The sequence below is a fragment of the Gracilinanus agilis genome, chromosome 3 (assembly GCF_016433145.1).
Source record: "Gracilinanus agilis isolate LMUSP501 chromosome 3, AgileGrace, whole genome shotgun sequence".
In the NCBI taxonomy this organism is placed as follows: Eukaryota; Metazoa; Chordata; class Mammalia; order Didelphimorphia; family Didelphidae; genus Gracilinanus; species Gracilinanus agilis.
Genome location: NC_058132.1, coordinates 339,080,059 through 339,097,966, shown reverse-complemented (window position 1 = coordinate 339,097,966; position 17,908 = coordinate 339,080,059). Strand labels below are relative to the sequence as shown.

Below are 17,908 nucleotides of genomic sequence, written 5' to 3'. Positions count from 1 at the left end.
GCTTGGGTATTAAAGGAAATCCAGCATGTGGGTAGAGAATATCTATTCTAACATCCTCGGTTCTCCCTGGGGTCCCTCTAGCCCCTGTTCCAAACATGATACCTCCTTTTTGGAGGAGTTTCCTATTAATGGTAAGGAGGAGGATCAGCAGTCATTTTCAACAGAAGGAAGTTTTCAACACAAAGCATGAAACAATAACCTTGAGGTTTAGTGAGAACAAGTCTAAGGGTGGAGAGGCGAACAAAACATGCAAACAAACAAGTGAATTGCAGGACACAGTAGGAGAACCATCAAAACACCCTCATTACCTCATCATTCACTTGAGCTATTAGGGCTGCCAAGGAGATTTGTGCCACCTACACCAGGTAGAATTAGTCAGATCAATTCAGTAATCATTTAATTCCCTTTCCTATGGCAAGCAGAGGCACAAAGAATCCAAAACTATGAATAACCCCCAAGTACATTATGCTGGATTTTGAATGCTGGATTTTTTCCCTCTGCCTTTCCCTCCTTTCTATTTTCTTTTCTTTGGTTTTCTTTTTCCTTTTTTTCTTTGTGGCAGCAGATTTCCCCTCCTAATGATGTGTGGCTCCAACTCATGTTCAAATGAGTTTGTATTCCCTGAGCACAAAGGGCTTCGCTCTTTGATTTTTTTATTTGAAATGAATAAAGTCAACTTTTTTCTTCTCACTGGTGGAAAGAATTGATGGCAGAGATAACCTAAAATGGTAGCTGATCATTTCTGATTAACAATGGAATATATTATATATTTTTTCCCCTTCCTAGCAGTTGCCTAGTTTGGGCTTTTGCTGAAAAGACTTGCTATTTCTTGAATTCCCACTGACTAATGGTGGAAGGAAAAGTTCTAGAAGCATGTACAGGATAAAGGGGAGCCAGTGTGATACAATGAAAAGAGCACAAGCTTTTGAGTCAGAGGAACTGGGTTCAAATCTCAACTGTCGCTTAGGATTTGTTTGACCTCTTTCCACAAGTCTTTCAACCACTCTGGACCTTCATTCCTCATCTGTAAACTGAAGGGGTTAGACTAACATCTAAGATGCCTCATCTCTAAATCCCTCATTATCTAAGGTTAAAAATCTTACCCTATATTATTCACAACCTAGATTACTCAAAGTTTACTCCAGTCTAATTCATGGTGTGGTTCACTGGGGCCTCAACTATGCAGTGTCTGATTTAGCCTGTATCTTCCATTGCAGCATCTTCCTCAAAGAGCTGGAGAAGTACGAACAACTGCCTGAGGACGTGGGACACTGCTTTGTCACCTGGGTAATGGGCCTTTAATATCTCTGCTTCCTAAAATCCTAACTTGCTCCTCACAACCCATATTTCCCAGCTATTAAGCATATCTCACTTGAGACCAGAGAGGGTAAAGAAGTCCATGATAGAAAATTGGGGCATTTTATCATTTTTTAATATAATTAACAGTACAGCAAGGTGATGTGGTAGATAGAATACCTTGTCTGGAATCAGAAAGACTCATCTTTCTGAGTTCAAATCTGGCCAAAGACCCTTACTAGCAGATGACACTGGCAAATCACTTTATACTGTTGGCCTCCTCATCTCTAAAATGGGCTAGAGAAGGAAATGAGAAACCACTCCAATATCTTTGCCAATAAAACCCCACATAGAGTCATGAAGAATAGACAGGCCCGAAATGACTGAACAACAAATAGAATTAACAATAGGGAATACTGATCTAGGTGTTTATCTACCTAGATAAGGGGTTCCTAACCTGGAATAAATAACTTTAAACATACAGCTATATTTCCATAGAATTGAAACCTACCTTACCCTACAGGAAAGTAGGAGGGTAAGGGGAATAAGGGGGCTGTGTTGGACAAAAGGTGAGGGTGTATTGGAAGAGGTTGTCATAAAAAACAAAATATCTTTAAATATGGAAAGTCTAAAAAGAGAGAGAGAGAGAGGAGAATAAACAGGGAGAAAAAAGAGGGAAACACAATTAATAATCATAACTAGATGAACTCAATAGAATTGGTTTCCTTTGTCATTTAAAAATATTATTCCAAAATAGCTTAAGATATCTAAGAAAATAATAAAGACACATTTGAAATAGTTCTCCATGGAATTTCATAGAACAGAATTGGAAAGAACCTTTATGATCATCTAAATTAAAAAAATATATTATTCCAGAAAGGTATCCATGGACTTCCTCAGATTTCCAAAGGTATCTAGGATATAAGAAAGATAAAGAAGTCCTGACAGATGCTAGATTCCCATCAATGATATCATTTTATCCTTTACAGTAACCTCTAGGCCTGGTGTCAGCATGTGGGTAATATGTTGTCTTAGGATACGGACCAGCCTGAAATTATTCCTGCTCATAAGGAAAGCCTCTTGTCTGAGTTCACAGCCATTCATTTTTCTACAAGCACTTTTAGGTACTTAGAATGAGCCAGATAAGGGCAGGTAGGTGGCAGAGTGGATAGAGTGCTGGGTTTGGAATCAGAAAGACTTATCTCTCCAGTCTCAGACACTTAATAGCTGTGTGACCCTGGGCACGTCACTTAACTCTGTTTGCCTCTGTTTCCTCATCTATAAAATGAATTGAAGAAGGAAATGGCAAACTACTCTAGAATCTTTAGTTAGAAAACCCCAAATGGAGTCACAAAGAACATAGGACTGAAAAACAACTGAACAACAACAACAAACATGCCAGAGAATCCAGTTCACCTGTAGGAGTCATAACAAATAATTTCTTAAATTAAAAAAATTTATTGTGTTTTCTCCAATTGTATATAGAAACAATTTTAACATTCGTTTTTCTGACATAACTTCTACAAATAATAAGAAAAGGATCATCTCTTTGAAGTCCACAATGGGTCTGCTCTCCAGAACTACCCTTTTTCTCTGTTGTCACCAGCCACACCAGTAGACTCTCTCTATCAGGTTCTTTTTTATAAAGTAACATGCAAAATGAGCTACTTTATCTTTTTGATTTCACATTATCCTGCACTCATGCTCACTGATATGAGTACAGACAACTACGGAAGTCCCTAGAGAGCTCTAGCAAAGATATAAAGTTCAGTTGGCTGGATCCAAATAGAAACAGAGATCAATCATAAGGGCCTTGTGTAGTAGTGATGGATAGTACCTTTCATTTGCAGAGGTCTGGTTACTTTTCAGAATTCCCCACATCTCTGGATGCAATTTAATCTCATAACAGAATTATGTTGTAGTTGGAAAGAATTACTATCCCCATTTTATGGAGAGAAAAATTGAGGATTAGTGAAGTGATTTGCATCATCTCCCAGTTAATAATTATTGGATCTTAATAAGCTTATAGAATTTTGAGCAGAAATTAATCTAGGAGGTCATCTTGACAATAGAGACATTAAAGGGATCTTGGAGACCATGTCTATTCTAATCCAAGCCCCTCATTTTGCAGAAGGGGGAACAGAGACCCAGAGAAGTAAACTAATGGGATCTCAAACCTTAGCTTCAGTTCCGCCTTTTCATTTTCTGTTTCATTGTTCATGGCCATCTTTGACTTAAAGGAAAGCAAAAACTGGTTCATAATTTGTTCAGCCAAGTACTATGCTGGCACCTCATTCTTTAGCTGTCAACAGTAAGTATCACCTCCAATGTAAGAAGAGCTCCCATACTTCTTCTTTCACCCTTTCTTTCCCTTGTTTACAAAAAATACAATCATCCACCAATGGGGAACGATGTTACAGATAATTTAAAACAATGGAAAATCCCCAAACCATTATCATTTATCTTTCTTTATCAGGTTAAAATTTAAATGATCCAAAATTAAAATGTAATTCAAACATATAAACAAGTTTTTAAAAATTAGTTCACATTTCCCAAGCACACCAATTAATTGCAAAGTAAAAGTATCTCAGAAACATGTTGAGAGTGGCATGCTTGGTCACAGGTTATTTACACAAGGATAACTGTGAGTTATCCTATAGACACCACTCAAACTTGAGTGAAAAGATGGAAAAAAGAAAGATGGGGGGGAGAGAGAGAGAGAGAGAGAGAGAGAGAGAGAGCGAGCATGCACAGTAGGGGTACATTTTCATACATTTTCATGTCTAAAGGACATCCTAGAAGATGATTTGGCCATTCCCCTCCCTCCATCCACCTATCTCCATGTAAAGCCACATATAAGCCATTCCAAAGTCCAAGGATGTCAGTGAAACTTCCTAATATATGTATTTAGGGTAGAAGACTACCAAATGTTTATCTATGATTTTCCTTGTGGTTGGTTTTTCCAGGCAGACAAATTCCAGATGTATGTCACCTACTGTAAAAACAAACCTGATTCCAGCCAGTTGATCCTGGAGCATGCAGGCACCTTCTTTGATGTAAGCTGCTCTTTCCAGTGTGTGGGCAGGGTGGAAATCCTTTCTTCTTTTTGGACAGGGGAAATGGGGGACATATGCGTCTTTTGCTTCTTATTCTTTCTTCCACTCTACTTACAAACCTATCTCTCAATGGCCAAAGCATGGAAATATACCCAGCAAGATGAATTAAGGGAACACCTTACCCAGCCAATTCTTCTACCATTATCTTGTGGCTGTCCCAGGTACTGCACTTTTTAATATGGCCTCATTTTCTCCACACTATATTTCTCCAACCATCTGTCTCACAATCAAAAAGAAACTTAAATATAGCTATTGATTAAACTATTTTGCTCCATCACCACCACCCCCAAGAAGAGCTCTCTGCTATGAGACAAAAGAGGAGAGTGTATTTCCCAGAGCCCCAAATGGCTCGGAGTAAGGCAATGCCCAGTAAAATGAAACAGCCTGGCCCAAGTCTTTACAATATCATTACCCACAGAGTAACCTCCAGTCATCACTTGTCTGGCATGCCTTACACTTTATTATCCTGGTAAGCTGCTTAAAATATTGCTTTATCATGGCACTCTGTTGGTCATGATTCTATAATGTTCTTCCTTGCCTGATATAACAAGTCCAAATTCCTTGTGAAGAGTTTTATAACTTTTTTGAGTAATAGAGGAAACATGTTTGTAAGCAGTGGGGAAGGATAAATGGAATATAAGAAAGTTTAAAAGGATAATTAATTAGATTCATTGAAATGAATGAGATTAGGATCAAAACCACAGCTAGAGGTATTGGCTTCAGCAAGAAAGGGCACTTATTTTTCAAAGTTTGGAGCAAAAGAGAAAATGAAGGATGATTTTGAAGAGTTTTGAAACATGGAGCAGGGGAGGGAAATGGAGCTACTGGTGAATGGCTTTGCCATTCTCATTTGGTTAAGTAAGAACCTCTGCTGAAAGGGAGAGGTGAAGGTAAAGGTAATACCAGGGATTAGAAGGAAAACATTTGGAATGGCAACTGTGGGAAATGTTATGGCTAATAATAGAAGAGACAGGGGAAGTGATGGATCTTAATTTAAAATAAAACAATTTTCTACTGTATGGGGTCAGTATTGGGGTATTACTTCCTGCACTGGCATTCAACAGTACTTGAATAGTAGTGGTAGATGGTGGAGCAAAGCCAGATGGAATTTGGAAAGGTGTGAGCAGCCATGGGGCAAGAGGAAAAGGGATTCAATGGTAGAAAATAGTTATAGTTGAACTGGCAAACTATAGGGTCAAGAATATGAAGGAGATGCCTAAGGGTCCATAAAACTATACCCACCCTTTGGCCAACGATACCACAATTAGGTCTGTATTCCAAAGAGATCAGAGAAAAAGAAAAGAGGGCCTATGTGTATAAAAATATTTATAGCAGTTCTTTTGTGGTGGGAAAGAATTTGAATCTGAGGAGATTTCAATCAATTAGGAAATGACTGAATAAGTTGTGGCATATGATCATGATGGAATACTATTGTGCTATAAGAAATGATAAGCAGGAAGCTTTCAGAAAAACCTAGAAAGATGTACATGAATTGATGTGAAGTGAAGTAAGTAGACCAGGAAAACATCATACATAGTAGTGGCAAAATTACACAATGATCAGCTAAGAAAGAGTTAGCTATTTTCATCAATACAATGATCCATAACAATTCCAAAGGACTGAAAAATGCTACTCACCTCCAAAGAGAGAAGTGATGGAGTCTGAGTTCTTACTGAAATATAATATTTTTTCAATTTTCATATTTTTCTTACAACATGGTTAATATGGACATTTTATTTTGAATATCATTTAGAATAATTAATGTGGAAATTTTTTACATGATTTAACATATGTAACTGATGTAACATTTCTTACCTTTTCAATGTGTGGAGGAGTAGGAAAGAGAGAGAGAATTTGGAACTCAATTTTTTTCTAATAAATATTAAGATTAGATAAACAATGAGGTAGCTAAGTGACTCAGTGGATACAGACCTATGCCTGGAGATGATAGGTTCTAATTTCAAATCTGGCCTCATTCACTTCCTAGCTGTATGACTCTGGGTAAGCCATTTTACTTCATTTGCCTAGCTGTTTCCACTCTTCTGCCTTGAAACCGATACTATTGATTCTAAGACAGAAGGTAAGGGTATTAAAATGTAAGGAATAACTTCATTATTTTTTAAAGCATGTGAAGGAAAGAAAGTGAAGCCAAATTAAAGATAATAGACTGAGAGGACAAGGAGAAAATAAATCCATCAAAGGTCATTGAGAATGCACAAAAAATACCAGAATAGCAAATTAGAAGGAGAGAGGGAAGGGTAAGAGATTATGATTATGGTCAGGTAAAGAAATTTCAGGGTTCAAGATTACATACACCCAAGTATAGACACTCCCAGCCTTTGTTAAAATAGAATGAAGCCACAAATCAGTGGAATTTGACAAGGTTGATGAACTGAGTGGCCAGTGCATTGTAGGTGATAGAAGCATGTATCTATAAGTGGCTAAATATGAGCCAAGGGGTTAGAGTGAAAAGAAGTACAGTGAACTGTGTACTGAACTCCTTGGGAAATAACAATGAGTGATGTTGATGATTTTGAACTGAAATGGGCAATAGTATTAAGTAAAGTGAGCCTCAAAGGAGAATTGTCTGAGTGACAGCAATGGAGGGAGAGTCTCAAAGTAGTGGTGTGGTGCAGAAGTATTCCCTCCTTTTCCTGGTCTTTTGTTCCAGGGGCCATGAAAGGAGTGCTCTGTTTTGGAGATGTGCTGTGTTCCAGAGGGAGGCAGGTTTGCATGAATACAGGATGGGCATTGTGTAAAAGGAAGAAGTCTAGTGTGAAGGGCAACTTGATAGCAACTATGTTGGGGTTCCAAAGGACAACTTGGAAGGAAAGGACAGAAGCGATTGAATAAGGCTTCAGAAGAAAGTAGGGATAAGTTGAATGGGGATGACAGAGCAGGGAGTAGAGTTTGGGAGAAGGATCTTAGCAGTTCTGAATTAGGGATTAGGAGAAGAACAGGAGGCAGAAGTTCATTAATTAGAGAACAGGATAGGGGAAATACTAACTCAGGGACCTTCATCCATCAGGGTTCTATGATGACAGGAACTAGTCTTTTTTTCTTTTCTTCATGCCTCTCCCATTTTTCTCTTCCTTCTGTCCTCAAATGCATATTCCCTCATTTTCTGTTTCTCTCAGATGCCTCTCTCTCTCTCTCTCTCTCTCTCTCTCTCTCTCTCTCTCTCTCTCTCTCTCTCTCTCTCTCTCTCTCTCTCTCTGTCTTCCACCCATAGCTAATCGGCTTTATCCTTCCCTATAGGAAATCCAGCAGCGGCATGGACTGGCCAATTCTATCTCTTCCTACTTAATCAAGCCCGTCCAGAGGATCACCAAATACCAACTGCTCCTGAAGGTACCCACCATTCCCCTAGCTCCATTCTACTCCCCATTCACCTCCATCTGTCATCTGATATGTGGAATCACATATTCAAATAATATTCAAATTTTAAGGGGTAGTGTGACAGAGGGCTGAAATTTAAATATGTAAAAAGAAATTTGTCAAATTTATTTGAAAACAATCAATTCATGTTTTGCAGCAATTTTCAGGGGTTTTCATATTTTCCTTTTTAACACATTTTCAAAATGTGTTACAACTGTTAATAATTGCACAACCCTGTACTTCAAAGTACTTTTTTGCCCATCAGTATTAACTATTGGGATACTACTGGTTTTGTATTTTTTCCTTTAAGATAGCAATGCATTTATGTAGAGGTACAATTTGTTGGATTTTTGTTTATATTTATTTCATCCCAGTTTGATTTATTTTAATTGCTAAAACTTAAGTTTGTCAGGCAGTAGACATTACTCTAATTTATGATATATTTAAGCTTTCTGAATTTATGAGCATTGTTCATAATGATGGTAAGCTCTCAAACCACGACCCTTTCTAGGTTCAATTCAAAGTCAGCAATTCAAAAACTGCCAAGATTTAGGTCTCTTAGTCCTAGACAACTTTCTCCTCTTTCTGGGACATTTTGTGTTTGAGACATAAGAAGAAAAAAGCTATGACTTTCACTAGAAAGGAGTTTCCTGTACAATTCAGTACAACAGACATGGTAGGTTGCTACATAAGCTTCTCTCTCTTCTCTGACACAACATTCAACCGTCAACCTGCTTCAGGCTGACTTAAGAATTTTGGTTCAGGACCAAGGACAGCTTTCATGATCAGGAATCCAAAGTTGTCCACAGTTTTTGCCTAATTTCTATATTCATGTAGCACAAAGCTTTATCTTTTAATGAACCTGGGAGTAGAAGAGAGTGATCTTTAAGCCTTCTGAGAACTGCTATCCTTTAAGAGCAAGGCAATTTGAGCTTATTATTCCACAGGGATGCAGTGCCAGGCCTGGAGTTTGGAACCTGAGTTCAAATCTGACCTAAGACACTTACTAGCTACATGACCCTGGCCAAGTCAATTAACCCTTGTGGCCCCAGTTTCTTTATCTTTAAAATGAATTAGAGAAGGATACCACTGTTTTTGCCAAGAAAAATCCAAATGGGGTCATGAAGAGTCAGACGTGACTGAAAAACAATGGAACAACAATGATTCCATAGAAAGATAGAAAGATAGATAGATAGATAGATAGATAGATAGATAGATAGATGAATGGATGGATGAAGAGAGAGAATGATAGATACATAGATAGATAATCTGATAAATATATCATTCTCCCTGGGACCTGGTTATATACACACACATACATATATATATATATATATATATATATATACATATATATATCATAGGACTTTGACTATATAGAGAATCGTGTGTGTGTTTAAAGTCCCATATTTTTTATCCATGTCATTTCTTGAAGTCCTAGGTTAGAGTCTCCTCCCATTTTATCTGATGACTACTTTACAGGTTGCTCTTCAGATCCCGCCAGACCTTTGGATTAAGATAAGGAAATGTGGGAGGAAGCTCTGAAAGAAGATCCAAAAAAGCTCTGAATAATGAGCATTCAATTCAGTGCAACAAATGGTTCTAGGAACTGTGTTTGGCACTGGGTTTTAAAAAACAAAAAGGAAGCAATCCCTGTCCTCAAGAAGTTTACATTTTTCCAGGGCATACAACATAACATGTGAATGGATAAGTGTACGTATACTAATTTGAAGAGGATAGAGAGCATTTTAAAATTAGTACCTCCAGCTCATCCTTGTTGTTCTACCTCCCACTGAAGATTCAGCCTGATGTCCAAAAAAGGGTGCCATGTCATGATTCATGATTTAATTTGCTCACAATTCATATCATAATATATTCTCAGTAAGCATAAGTGTGACCCCATGAAAAGATCAATGAAAAGAGTGTCAAATAAGTTAGAGGGGCAAGTGGCCATCAAGATGAGGGGGAGGGAAGGCAGAGATCTGGTTCCTTATAATTCTGGCTACATGCTAGGAGCCTGTCTGTACATCATCCCCACCTACCACCCTTCTCTTTCCTTCAGACACTTACTAACTGTGTGACTATATGAAGTTACTTAAGCTCTTTAAGTCTCATCTGTAAAACAGGAATTGTAATGCTTTTGCTACCTCATTCACAGGTATTTGGGAGATACAAACTTTATAGATCTAAAAGCACTATATGAATGTGAACTATCATTATTATTATTAACATTATTATTTCTACAAAAGGTCTGGGGCATTCAGATTTCAATATGACTACACATCACCAAAAAGTACTCTGTAAGCCTTTCCATTTTAGAATTATAAAGCCGACCCAAGTTGCCATGGAACTAAAAGGAATAAGGCAATATATCCAAAATAAATATCTTGACTTCATGTGTCCTTTTAATTTCCCTTGAGTTATGATTCCCTGGAATTCTGTGTTAGAGACTGAGAAGGGTGTAGTCAGAGAATGGAGGCAGGGGTCTGAGGATATTTGCTTATCAGCAGCTGCTAGAAATAGGCTACTGATTAACTAGGATAGAAAGCCAGGTGCTCAGAAAGTGAGCAGGGTCATCCTAAAGCACCTCCAATATAACAAGGATTTCATAAATGTCAGTTGAATGAAAATGAATGACCCATAGATAGGCTGCAGAAAACAAATTAAATCCTTGCCAGATCATTTTTAAGACTGTGTTAAGTCTACATCAAAAGTTCCTGAATAAAAGGAAAAATAGTTTCCTGGGCAATTAGCATCAATAATAAATTAGAAAAGATTTTACAAATAGACTTTGGTTTTCCATCATTGAAGTCATTTTTGTTCCAAGTAACTTGACTTCTAATTAACAATAATCTCTCCCATGGGATGGAAAACTTTAGATGCAACACAAGAATTGGAGCCATAGTGTCCATTGGGGGCAGGGGTTGGTATTCACTGTACAAATGGTTTCATTTGCTATACTCATCCTGTTGAGCTCTTAATGAAATGGGTAGTGGTTTCTCACTAGAAGCACCAGAAAGATGCCTGAAAAGAACTGACTACTCATTACAGATAAACCCATAGGTTGAACTCATTGGCATATTCTGTTCAAAAATTTTCCATTATTTCCACCTGGGAAGTTTCCTAAACAGTATCAGATTACCAGAAGACAGGGTTAGAGGACAGAGTTTATTTTCAAAATAAAGTGTAGGGAGGGAGGTTTCATTGAAGTAAAAGAAATGGTAACATTTCTGTGTAACAATGATGTCAAATCAAGTATAACAGAGCAAAGTTGATGAGGCTTGTGAGATTTGGAGGCAGAAGGCCTGGGTTTGAACTCTAGCTCTAATCTTGAGCAAGTCATTTAGTGAGGCCTCAGTTTCCTCACGTATAAAATGATGGAATTGGACTAGATGATTTCTGAAGTCTTTCCCAACTCCAAATCCATGATCCTATCTACTTAAGTCTACATGGAGAAGAGGACAAAGCTGAGACGTTGTTATTTATCTCCAAATTTCAAACTTTTTTTCTAAATTTGGAAAAGTTCACCTGGATGCCTTGTCTGATGATGGGAAATTGTCAAAAGGAACAAGACTTGTTTCTCTGGTGATGGATTTGGGGGGTTGTGAAGATTGGGAATAATTGAAAAAATTACTGAAGAGTTTCAGAGGTTAAAAGTCATAACTTCATTTTACTTTTGCCACATATTGATCCAAAGAGCCTTCTTATGAAAAGGAGCAGGAGATCTGAGTCTAAACCCACCTTTTTTAGTCCCATCTCTGACATTTATTGCTTATGTAAGAGTTGACAAATCAGTTACATTTTCTAAGCCTCAGTTTTCTCATCCATAAAATGGGAACAGAAATACTACCTGCTTCATGGGAGGATGGTAAAGATCAAATCAGGAAAAATATGTAAAGCTCTTTGCAAATGCTTAAGTACTGTATATATATTTGTGTGTCAATCCCTGTCCTGGGACTATAGGAGGAGATAAAAGCAGGTAAGTTGATAGTCACCACATTCAGGGAGTCTCCACTCTGGTAGGGGGAAGATGAAAACCACTTATATTTAATAGAAATAATTAATAATGGAAAGAGCATGGGACCAGGAAACAGGAGACCTAGTTCCTAATCCCATCTATCGGTATACTCTTTACCTCTCTGCCTCAGTTTCCTGATCTGTAAAATGTGAAGGCTAAATCATGACCTCCAAGGTTGCTTTCCACTCTGCCATTCTGTAATTCTATGGAATTCTCTATTTATAATCCCTATCCCCTGAGATTTCCCATATTAATAGAAGAGACATGGGCTTGCCTCTTGGGAGCTTCTCTCCAAAGTAGGGAAATAAGACACAGAGTGAGTCATCATGCCTCTGAAAAAAGAATTAGTTATAACTTTATAGAAACGAGATTATATGAAATAAGATTTGTACAATTCTTTGTATACCTTAAAATGCCAAATAAAGGCTAGCTATTATTATTTATGAGCATCTAAGTAGTACAGTGGATAGAGTTCTAGACCTAGAATTAGGAAGACATCTTCCTGAGTCCAAATCTGGCCTGAGACACTTACTAGATGTATGACCATGGCCAAGTCACTTAACCTTGTTTGCCTTAATTTCCTCATCTGTAAAATGAGCTGGAGAAGGAAATGGCAAACCATTCTAGTATCTGTGCCAAGAAAACCCTTAATGGGGTCATGAAGAGTCAGACATGACTGAAACAACTGAACAACAACAACAAATCCTTAAAGATCTTACATTCTATAAGAAGATTCAAAAGAAATCCAAACTAATGGAAATAAGAAAAGTCTCATGTAGAAGATGGAAGTCCTTGCCTTTACCTGGATGTCAGCAATAGATACTTTGGGCAGGAGCTGTCCCCTTCCACAGAACTATATCACCTCCACCTCTCACACCTCACTCCTATACATTTTCTAGCCCTATTATAGTTTCGTCATCAGGATTGGTAGTTGGAAAAACTCACAGGACATTACAAGATTTGATTAATTGGTAGGAACTTTGTAACAGCCAAAAGCACCTGGTCCATTGATTCAAAATGATAAAAACTAATCGCATGTCATTTGTGTGTAGTTAACGTGAAGGGACATGCATCTAATCCCTCCCAGTAGCCACCAGACCTTGGTTAATAAGAGTGGTTCTTTTCCATACATGAGCTCATTTGAGCCTCACAGCAATACTGTAGAGTGTGAAGTGCAGTTATTTTTATCCCCATTTTGCAGGTGAGGAAACAGAGATACAGAAGGGTTTAGTGATTCTCCCAAAGTGTCTCAGCTGTCAAAAGGCAGAGCCAGGTCACAAAGCCAGGGCTTATGAGCTGAACTGAAAAGATTCTGTTCTTTTTCTGGTCCAGAATTCTGCTTAGGATGGATTAGGCAACATTGAATTTGAGGTTGCTTGGTCTGGAAAATTGAATGGTTGGGCTATCCCGGGTCACATCCCAAACTTGTCTAGAGCCCTAGGGATATATATGATACAAGGTGGAGGTGATCTTTGCCTCGAGCAAGCTGATGTTGGGAACTATGAGAACTGGTCTTGATTATGCCTCAAATTCTTCCTTAGGAACTTTTAACCTGCTGTGAAGAAGGGAAAGGGGAACTCAAGGATGGCCTGGAAGTGATGCTCAGTGTTCCAAAGAAAGCTAATGATGCCATGCATGTCAGCATGTTGGAAGGTAGCCATCCCTAGCATGCCCACCTATGGGTCTTCTCTATTTCCAGGGCACAGAGGGACATGCATGTGTATGGGGTGGTGGCAGGCAGGAGGCAGGGTGGAGAAGGGTAACCAAACATGAGACAGTAGGGAGAAGAGGACAATGAAGTCCTAGATCACTAGTAACCATGAAGAATATTTAAGTGTTCAGACTGACAGGAAGTCCTATAGGTCATTTTGTTCAACCTCCAGCCTCCACACAGAGCCATGCTAAAGCCATTCAAGGTACACAGGTGTCTGCTATTAATATGTTCAGGGGAAGTCAGTATATTTATTACCAAAAGTGCTTGAGTTCTGATGCAAAAATTGAATTTCTGATTTACAAGAATTTGCATTCATTTGCCTTTGCAATATATGTAGATTTTTGTCCCTCACCCTAACACATTCTTTGGGCCCGTACCTTTGCTGCCATGTTAAGTAAGCTGGAAGAAGTCACAGAACTCTACAAAAGTTCATTGATCCATAGGAACCATATTTTGGGGGGCTTATAGAGGGTTTTAGTAAAGAGATTGGAGCACTATAGAACATATGGACCAAAAAACAACATATCGGGAAGAGGTGGGATATGTTGGAAGAGACAAAATCCAATGTTTTAAGTCAGGCCTGGCAGGTAGAGATTTAAGGAAATACCCGTGCTCAGAACCGGCACCTGCAAAATTCCCAAGCGTGACCATACCAGAATAAAATGTAATTGGGAAATGTTTAGCAGAATAAATAAAATTACAATACATTGGAGATCATTTAACTTGTACTTTTAGGAGGGATTAATTTCTATTCGAGTTTTATGCCACCACTCTAGAAGATAGTTCTTTCTAGTCTTTTCTGTCTCCTGAGAGAACTGATCAAACCTCAGGGTTTCCTGTAACATGAGGAATCTGGGTGATACTCAGTCCCATAGAGGATAAGATGGGTGAAAGGGAAGGGGCCAGAGAGGAGCTTTGAAGAACTCATCTTTGGACTGGACATTTGCTGCCTAATTGGAACTCTTATATCAACCTCACAGCCCTGTTCCTTTCCTCTTGCATTTTCCCTCTCTCCTTCCTCCAGACTTTCCACACATCCCTGTCACCTTTGCTTCTCTTTCTTTTCAAAGGCATATTCCATGAACTTTGAGCAATTTGTTCTTGTCATTGCTAAATATGTCTAGACACTGGAGCCATTAAAGTAATAATAAATCCTAGAGAAATATCCTCCAAGAACAAAAGATAACAAGGAAACTGAAATCCAGACTAATCCTACTCAGTTAGCCATTGACTTGGGATCCAATCCATTCCAAGCCGAGTAAGAAGAAACAGAGACATGAGAAGGAAGTGTAATGCAAAAGATGCAAGAGAGGCTTTATTGAATGGCCAACTGTCCCCGTGCCAGTCCCTGTGCCAAGTGATGGAGCCTGGAAGAAAGGCAAAAACATCTCCTACCATGAATTGAGGAGCTTATATTCTAACGGGGGAGACAGCATGCAAACAGCTATGTCCTAACAAGATCTATACACTATAAACGGGAGGTACTTACCTTTAGAGATTTACCAGTCTGATGAGGAATATAGAGCACACACTGCACATATTTTACATATGTGCTGTAGCTTAAAAAAAGTACCTAGGGGCAGCTGAGTGGCTCAATGAATTGAAAGCCAGACCTAGAGATGGGAGGTCCTGGATTCAAATATGACCTCAGACAGTTCCTAGCTATGTGACCCTGAGCAAGTCACTTAACCCCCACTGCCTAGCCCTTTCCACTCTTCTACCTTGGAACCAATACATTGTATTGATTCTAAGATAGAAGGTAAGGGTTTAAAAAATGTACCTGTATCACAGAGCTATTCACTATACATGTTACCACCAGAAATTACCAGAGTGATGAAAATTGAATGGTATCACTCAAAAGAGGCTTCCTAGGGCAGGTGAATCTTGAGAAGTGTGGCTGTATACATCAAGAGGAAATTCTCACTGAAAGAATGGGAATGCCTGTGTGTCTTTCAGGATTTGATGAGAACCTGGATGTCCAGGGGGAGCTGATTCTCCAGGATGCCTTCCAAGTATGGGATCCCAAGTCTCTGATCCGGAAGGGGCGGGAACGACATTTGTTCCTCTTTGAGATCTCTTTGGTCTTTAGCAAGGAAATCAAAGACTCTTCAGGGCACACAAAATATGTTTACAAGAACAAACTACTGGTAGGTGGGGTCCACAGGGAGCTCCCTGTCCTCATTGAGCCCTTGGGCTGGAAGGGACCTCGAAGAGGTCATTGCATCTGTCCCTCCACCCTTAATCCTAAAGCATCTCAGGCAAATGAAATCTCAATTTGAAAGATCCCTAGAGAGGGAGAATCCTTAACCCTCCTCATGTTCCCTCTTCAATTTTTACAGCCAAGAAAGTTTTCTTTATGTTGACCACTTCTTCTGCCACTCTTCTTTGGTCCTTCCTAACTCTGAACAAATGTTTCTGTCCTCTCATCCTGGATAGATGAACAGAATGTACCATTTGTTTAAATTTGATTGACAGCAGCCCCCTCCCCGGTCCTCTCCTCTTTGTTGCCTTTCCCATCCCATCCCAGCCCTAAGTTTCCCCACTGCCCTCCCCTTCCCCGCCTCTCACAGGCCTTTCCTGTCTACAGACCTCAGAACTGGGTGTGACCGAGCACGTGGAAGGCGATCCCTGCAAATTTGCCTTGTGGTCCGGGCGCACACCTTCCTCGGACAACAAAACTGTATTGAAGGTGAGACCTGCCTCTTGGTTTTCTTCCTGACCACGAGCATAGGGACAGTGGATAGACAAGAAGGCTGGCTTTCTCCTTACTCCCAAAGGAAGGCAAGATTACCTAGGTTTGGCTACGAGTGAGGGTTGTGGTCTCACGTGGGTGTTGGAAGGGAAATTAAAGAAAGATAGCAAAACTCTCAGAGGTTCTAGGAGGGAAAGCTACAGTCACTTTCTGAAGAAGTGCTTTCTCTGGCAGTACTACTGATTTTCATAGACTGATAACACTCTGGCCATGTTCTGCCTTATAACCACTAAGGGTCATAAGGCTGAGAAATGATCGGAGAAGAACAAAGGCAACATGTTGTTATGGATAGATGTTAGACGTGGGGTCAGGAAGATCTAGGTTTAAATACCAGCTCTGCGATCACCCTAGTGCAAATATTAATAATATGGAAATAGGTGTTGATCAATGACACATGTAAAACCCAGTGGAATTGCTTGTTGACTACCATGGGGGTGGGCAGGGAGGAGAGGAGGGGAAGAATGTGAATCATGTAACCATGGAAAAATATTCCTAATTAATTAATTAATCAGGTTTTTTTAAAGCAATCAATCAAGCAATAAATAAAAGCCAGCTCTAACATTTACTGAGCAGGTAGATGCTACAGTGGATAGAACACCAGCTTTGGAGTCAGAAAGACAAGTCTTCCTCAAAGCTGGCCTCAGACACGTCACCCTGAGCAATCACTTAACCCTGTTGGCCTCAGTTTCCTCGTCTATAAAATGAACTGGAGAAGGAATTGGCAAACCACTCTAGTATCTCTGCCAAGAAAACTCCAAAAGGGATCACAAAAGAATAGGGCATGACTCAAGTGACTCAATGACATTTACTAGGTGTGTGACCCTGGCCAAATTGTCAGCCTCTCTGAGCCTTAGTTTCTTCATCTGTAAAATGGGAATGCTAATACTTATAATACCTTAGTGTTGTAAGGTTTAAATGAGAAAATATACAGAAAGCATTTTGCAAATCTTAAAGCACTACGTAAGTGTCATCCATTTTGTTATTATTATTATGAATTTGGTCTAAATTTACACAAGAATGCAAACTGATTCCTCACATGGGTAGACTAGTGTGATGTAGAAGTTGAAACAGATGGGCTGAAGATGCTTGAAATTAGGCCTTACCACAAAAAAAAAATGAATGATATTCTCAGGTTTATTACAGAGACCAAAGGACAAAGAGAGAGGAGGGGAGGAGGGAGGGAGGGAAAGAGAGAGAATCTACCCCCTAAAACAGTGATGGCGAAGCTTTTAGAGGGACAGAAGAAGTGAGAAATGTCTTGAAGCGCATGTGGAAAGGAGGAAGGGAGCAACCCAGCCCCACATCCCTATGGCTTTCTAGTAATGAACTCTGTTGAACTCTGTGTTGGGGAACAGCATGTGTGCCCACAGAGAGGGCTCAGAGAGCCCTCTCTGGCACAAGTGCCATAGGTTTGCCACCATGTCCCTAAAATATCCCTGATTTCCAAATTGTAACATTTATTAAATACTTCCTATATGGTTGGCACTCTGTTGAACTCTAGTAATACAAATACAAATAAAAAGACAGACTACCTCTTCTCAAGGAGATTATATTAAACTGAGAAAACCAATATGTAAAGAAAAATTAGAAAGGGCCAAGGTAGGGGAAAAGCATCCCCACAGGGGAAAGGAAGT

General features: G+C 39.2%; 1 protein-coding gene across 1 annotated transcript in view; it reads left to right on the top strand.

Annotated features, from left to right (window-relative positions):
* LOC123241539 (kalirin-like) overlaps positions 1-17,908 on the top strand; it is a 685,986-nt gene that overhangs the window by 639,325 nt on the left and 28,753 nt on the right. The window contains exons 27-32 of the mRNA XM_044669162.1: positions 1,218-1,287; positions 4,263-4,352; positions 7,671-7,763; positions 13,350-13,461; positions 15,479-15,669; positions 16,110-16,211. Of these exons, the coding sequence (XP_044525097.1) occupies positions 1,218-1,287; positions 4,263-4,352; positions 7,671-7,763; positions 13,350-13,461; positions 15,479-15,669; positions 16,110-16,211 (658 nt within the window). The remainder of the gene's footprint in view (positions 1-1,217; positions 1,288-4,262; positions 4,353-7,670; positions 7,764-13,349; positions 13,462-15,478; positions 15,670-16,109; positions 16,212-17,908) is intronic.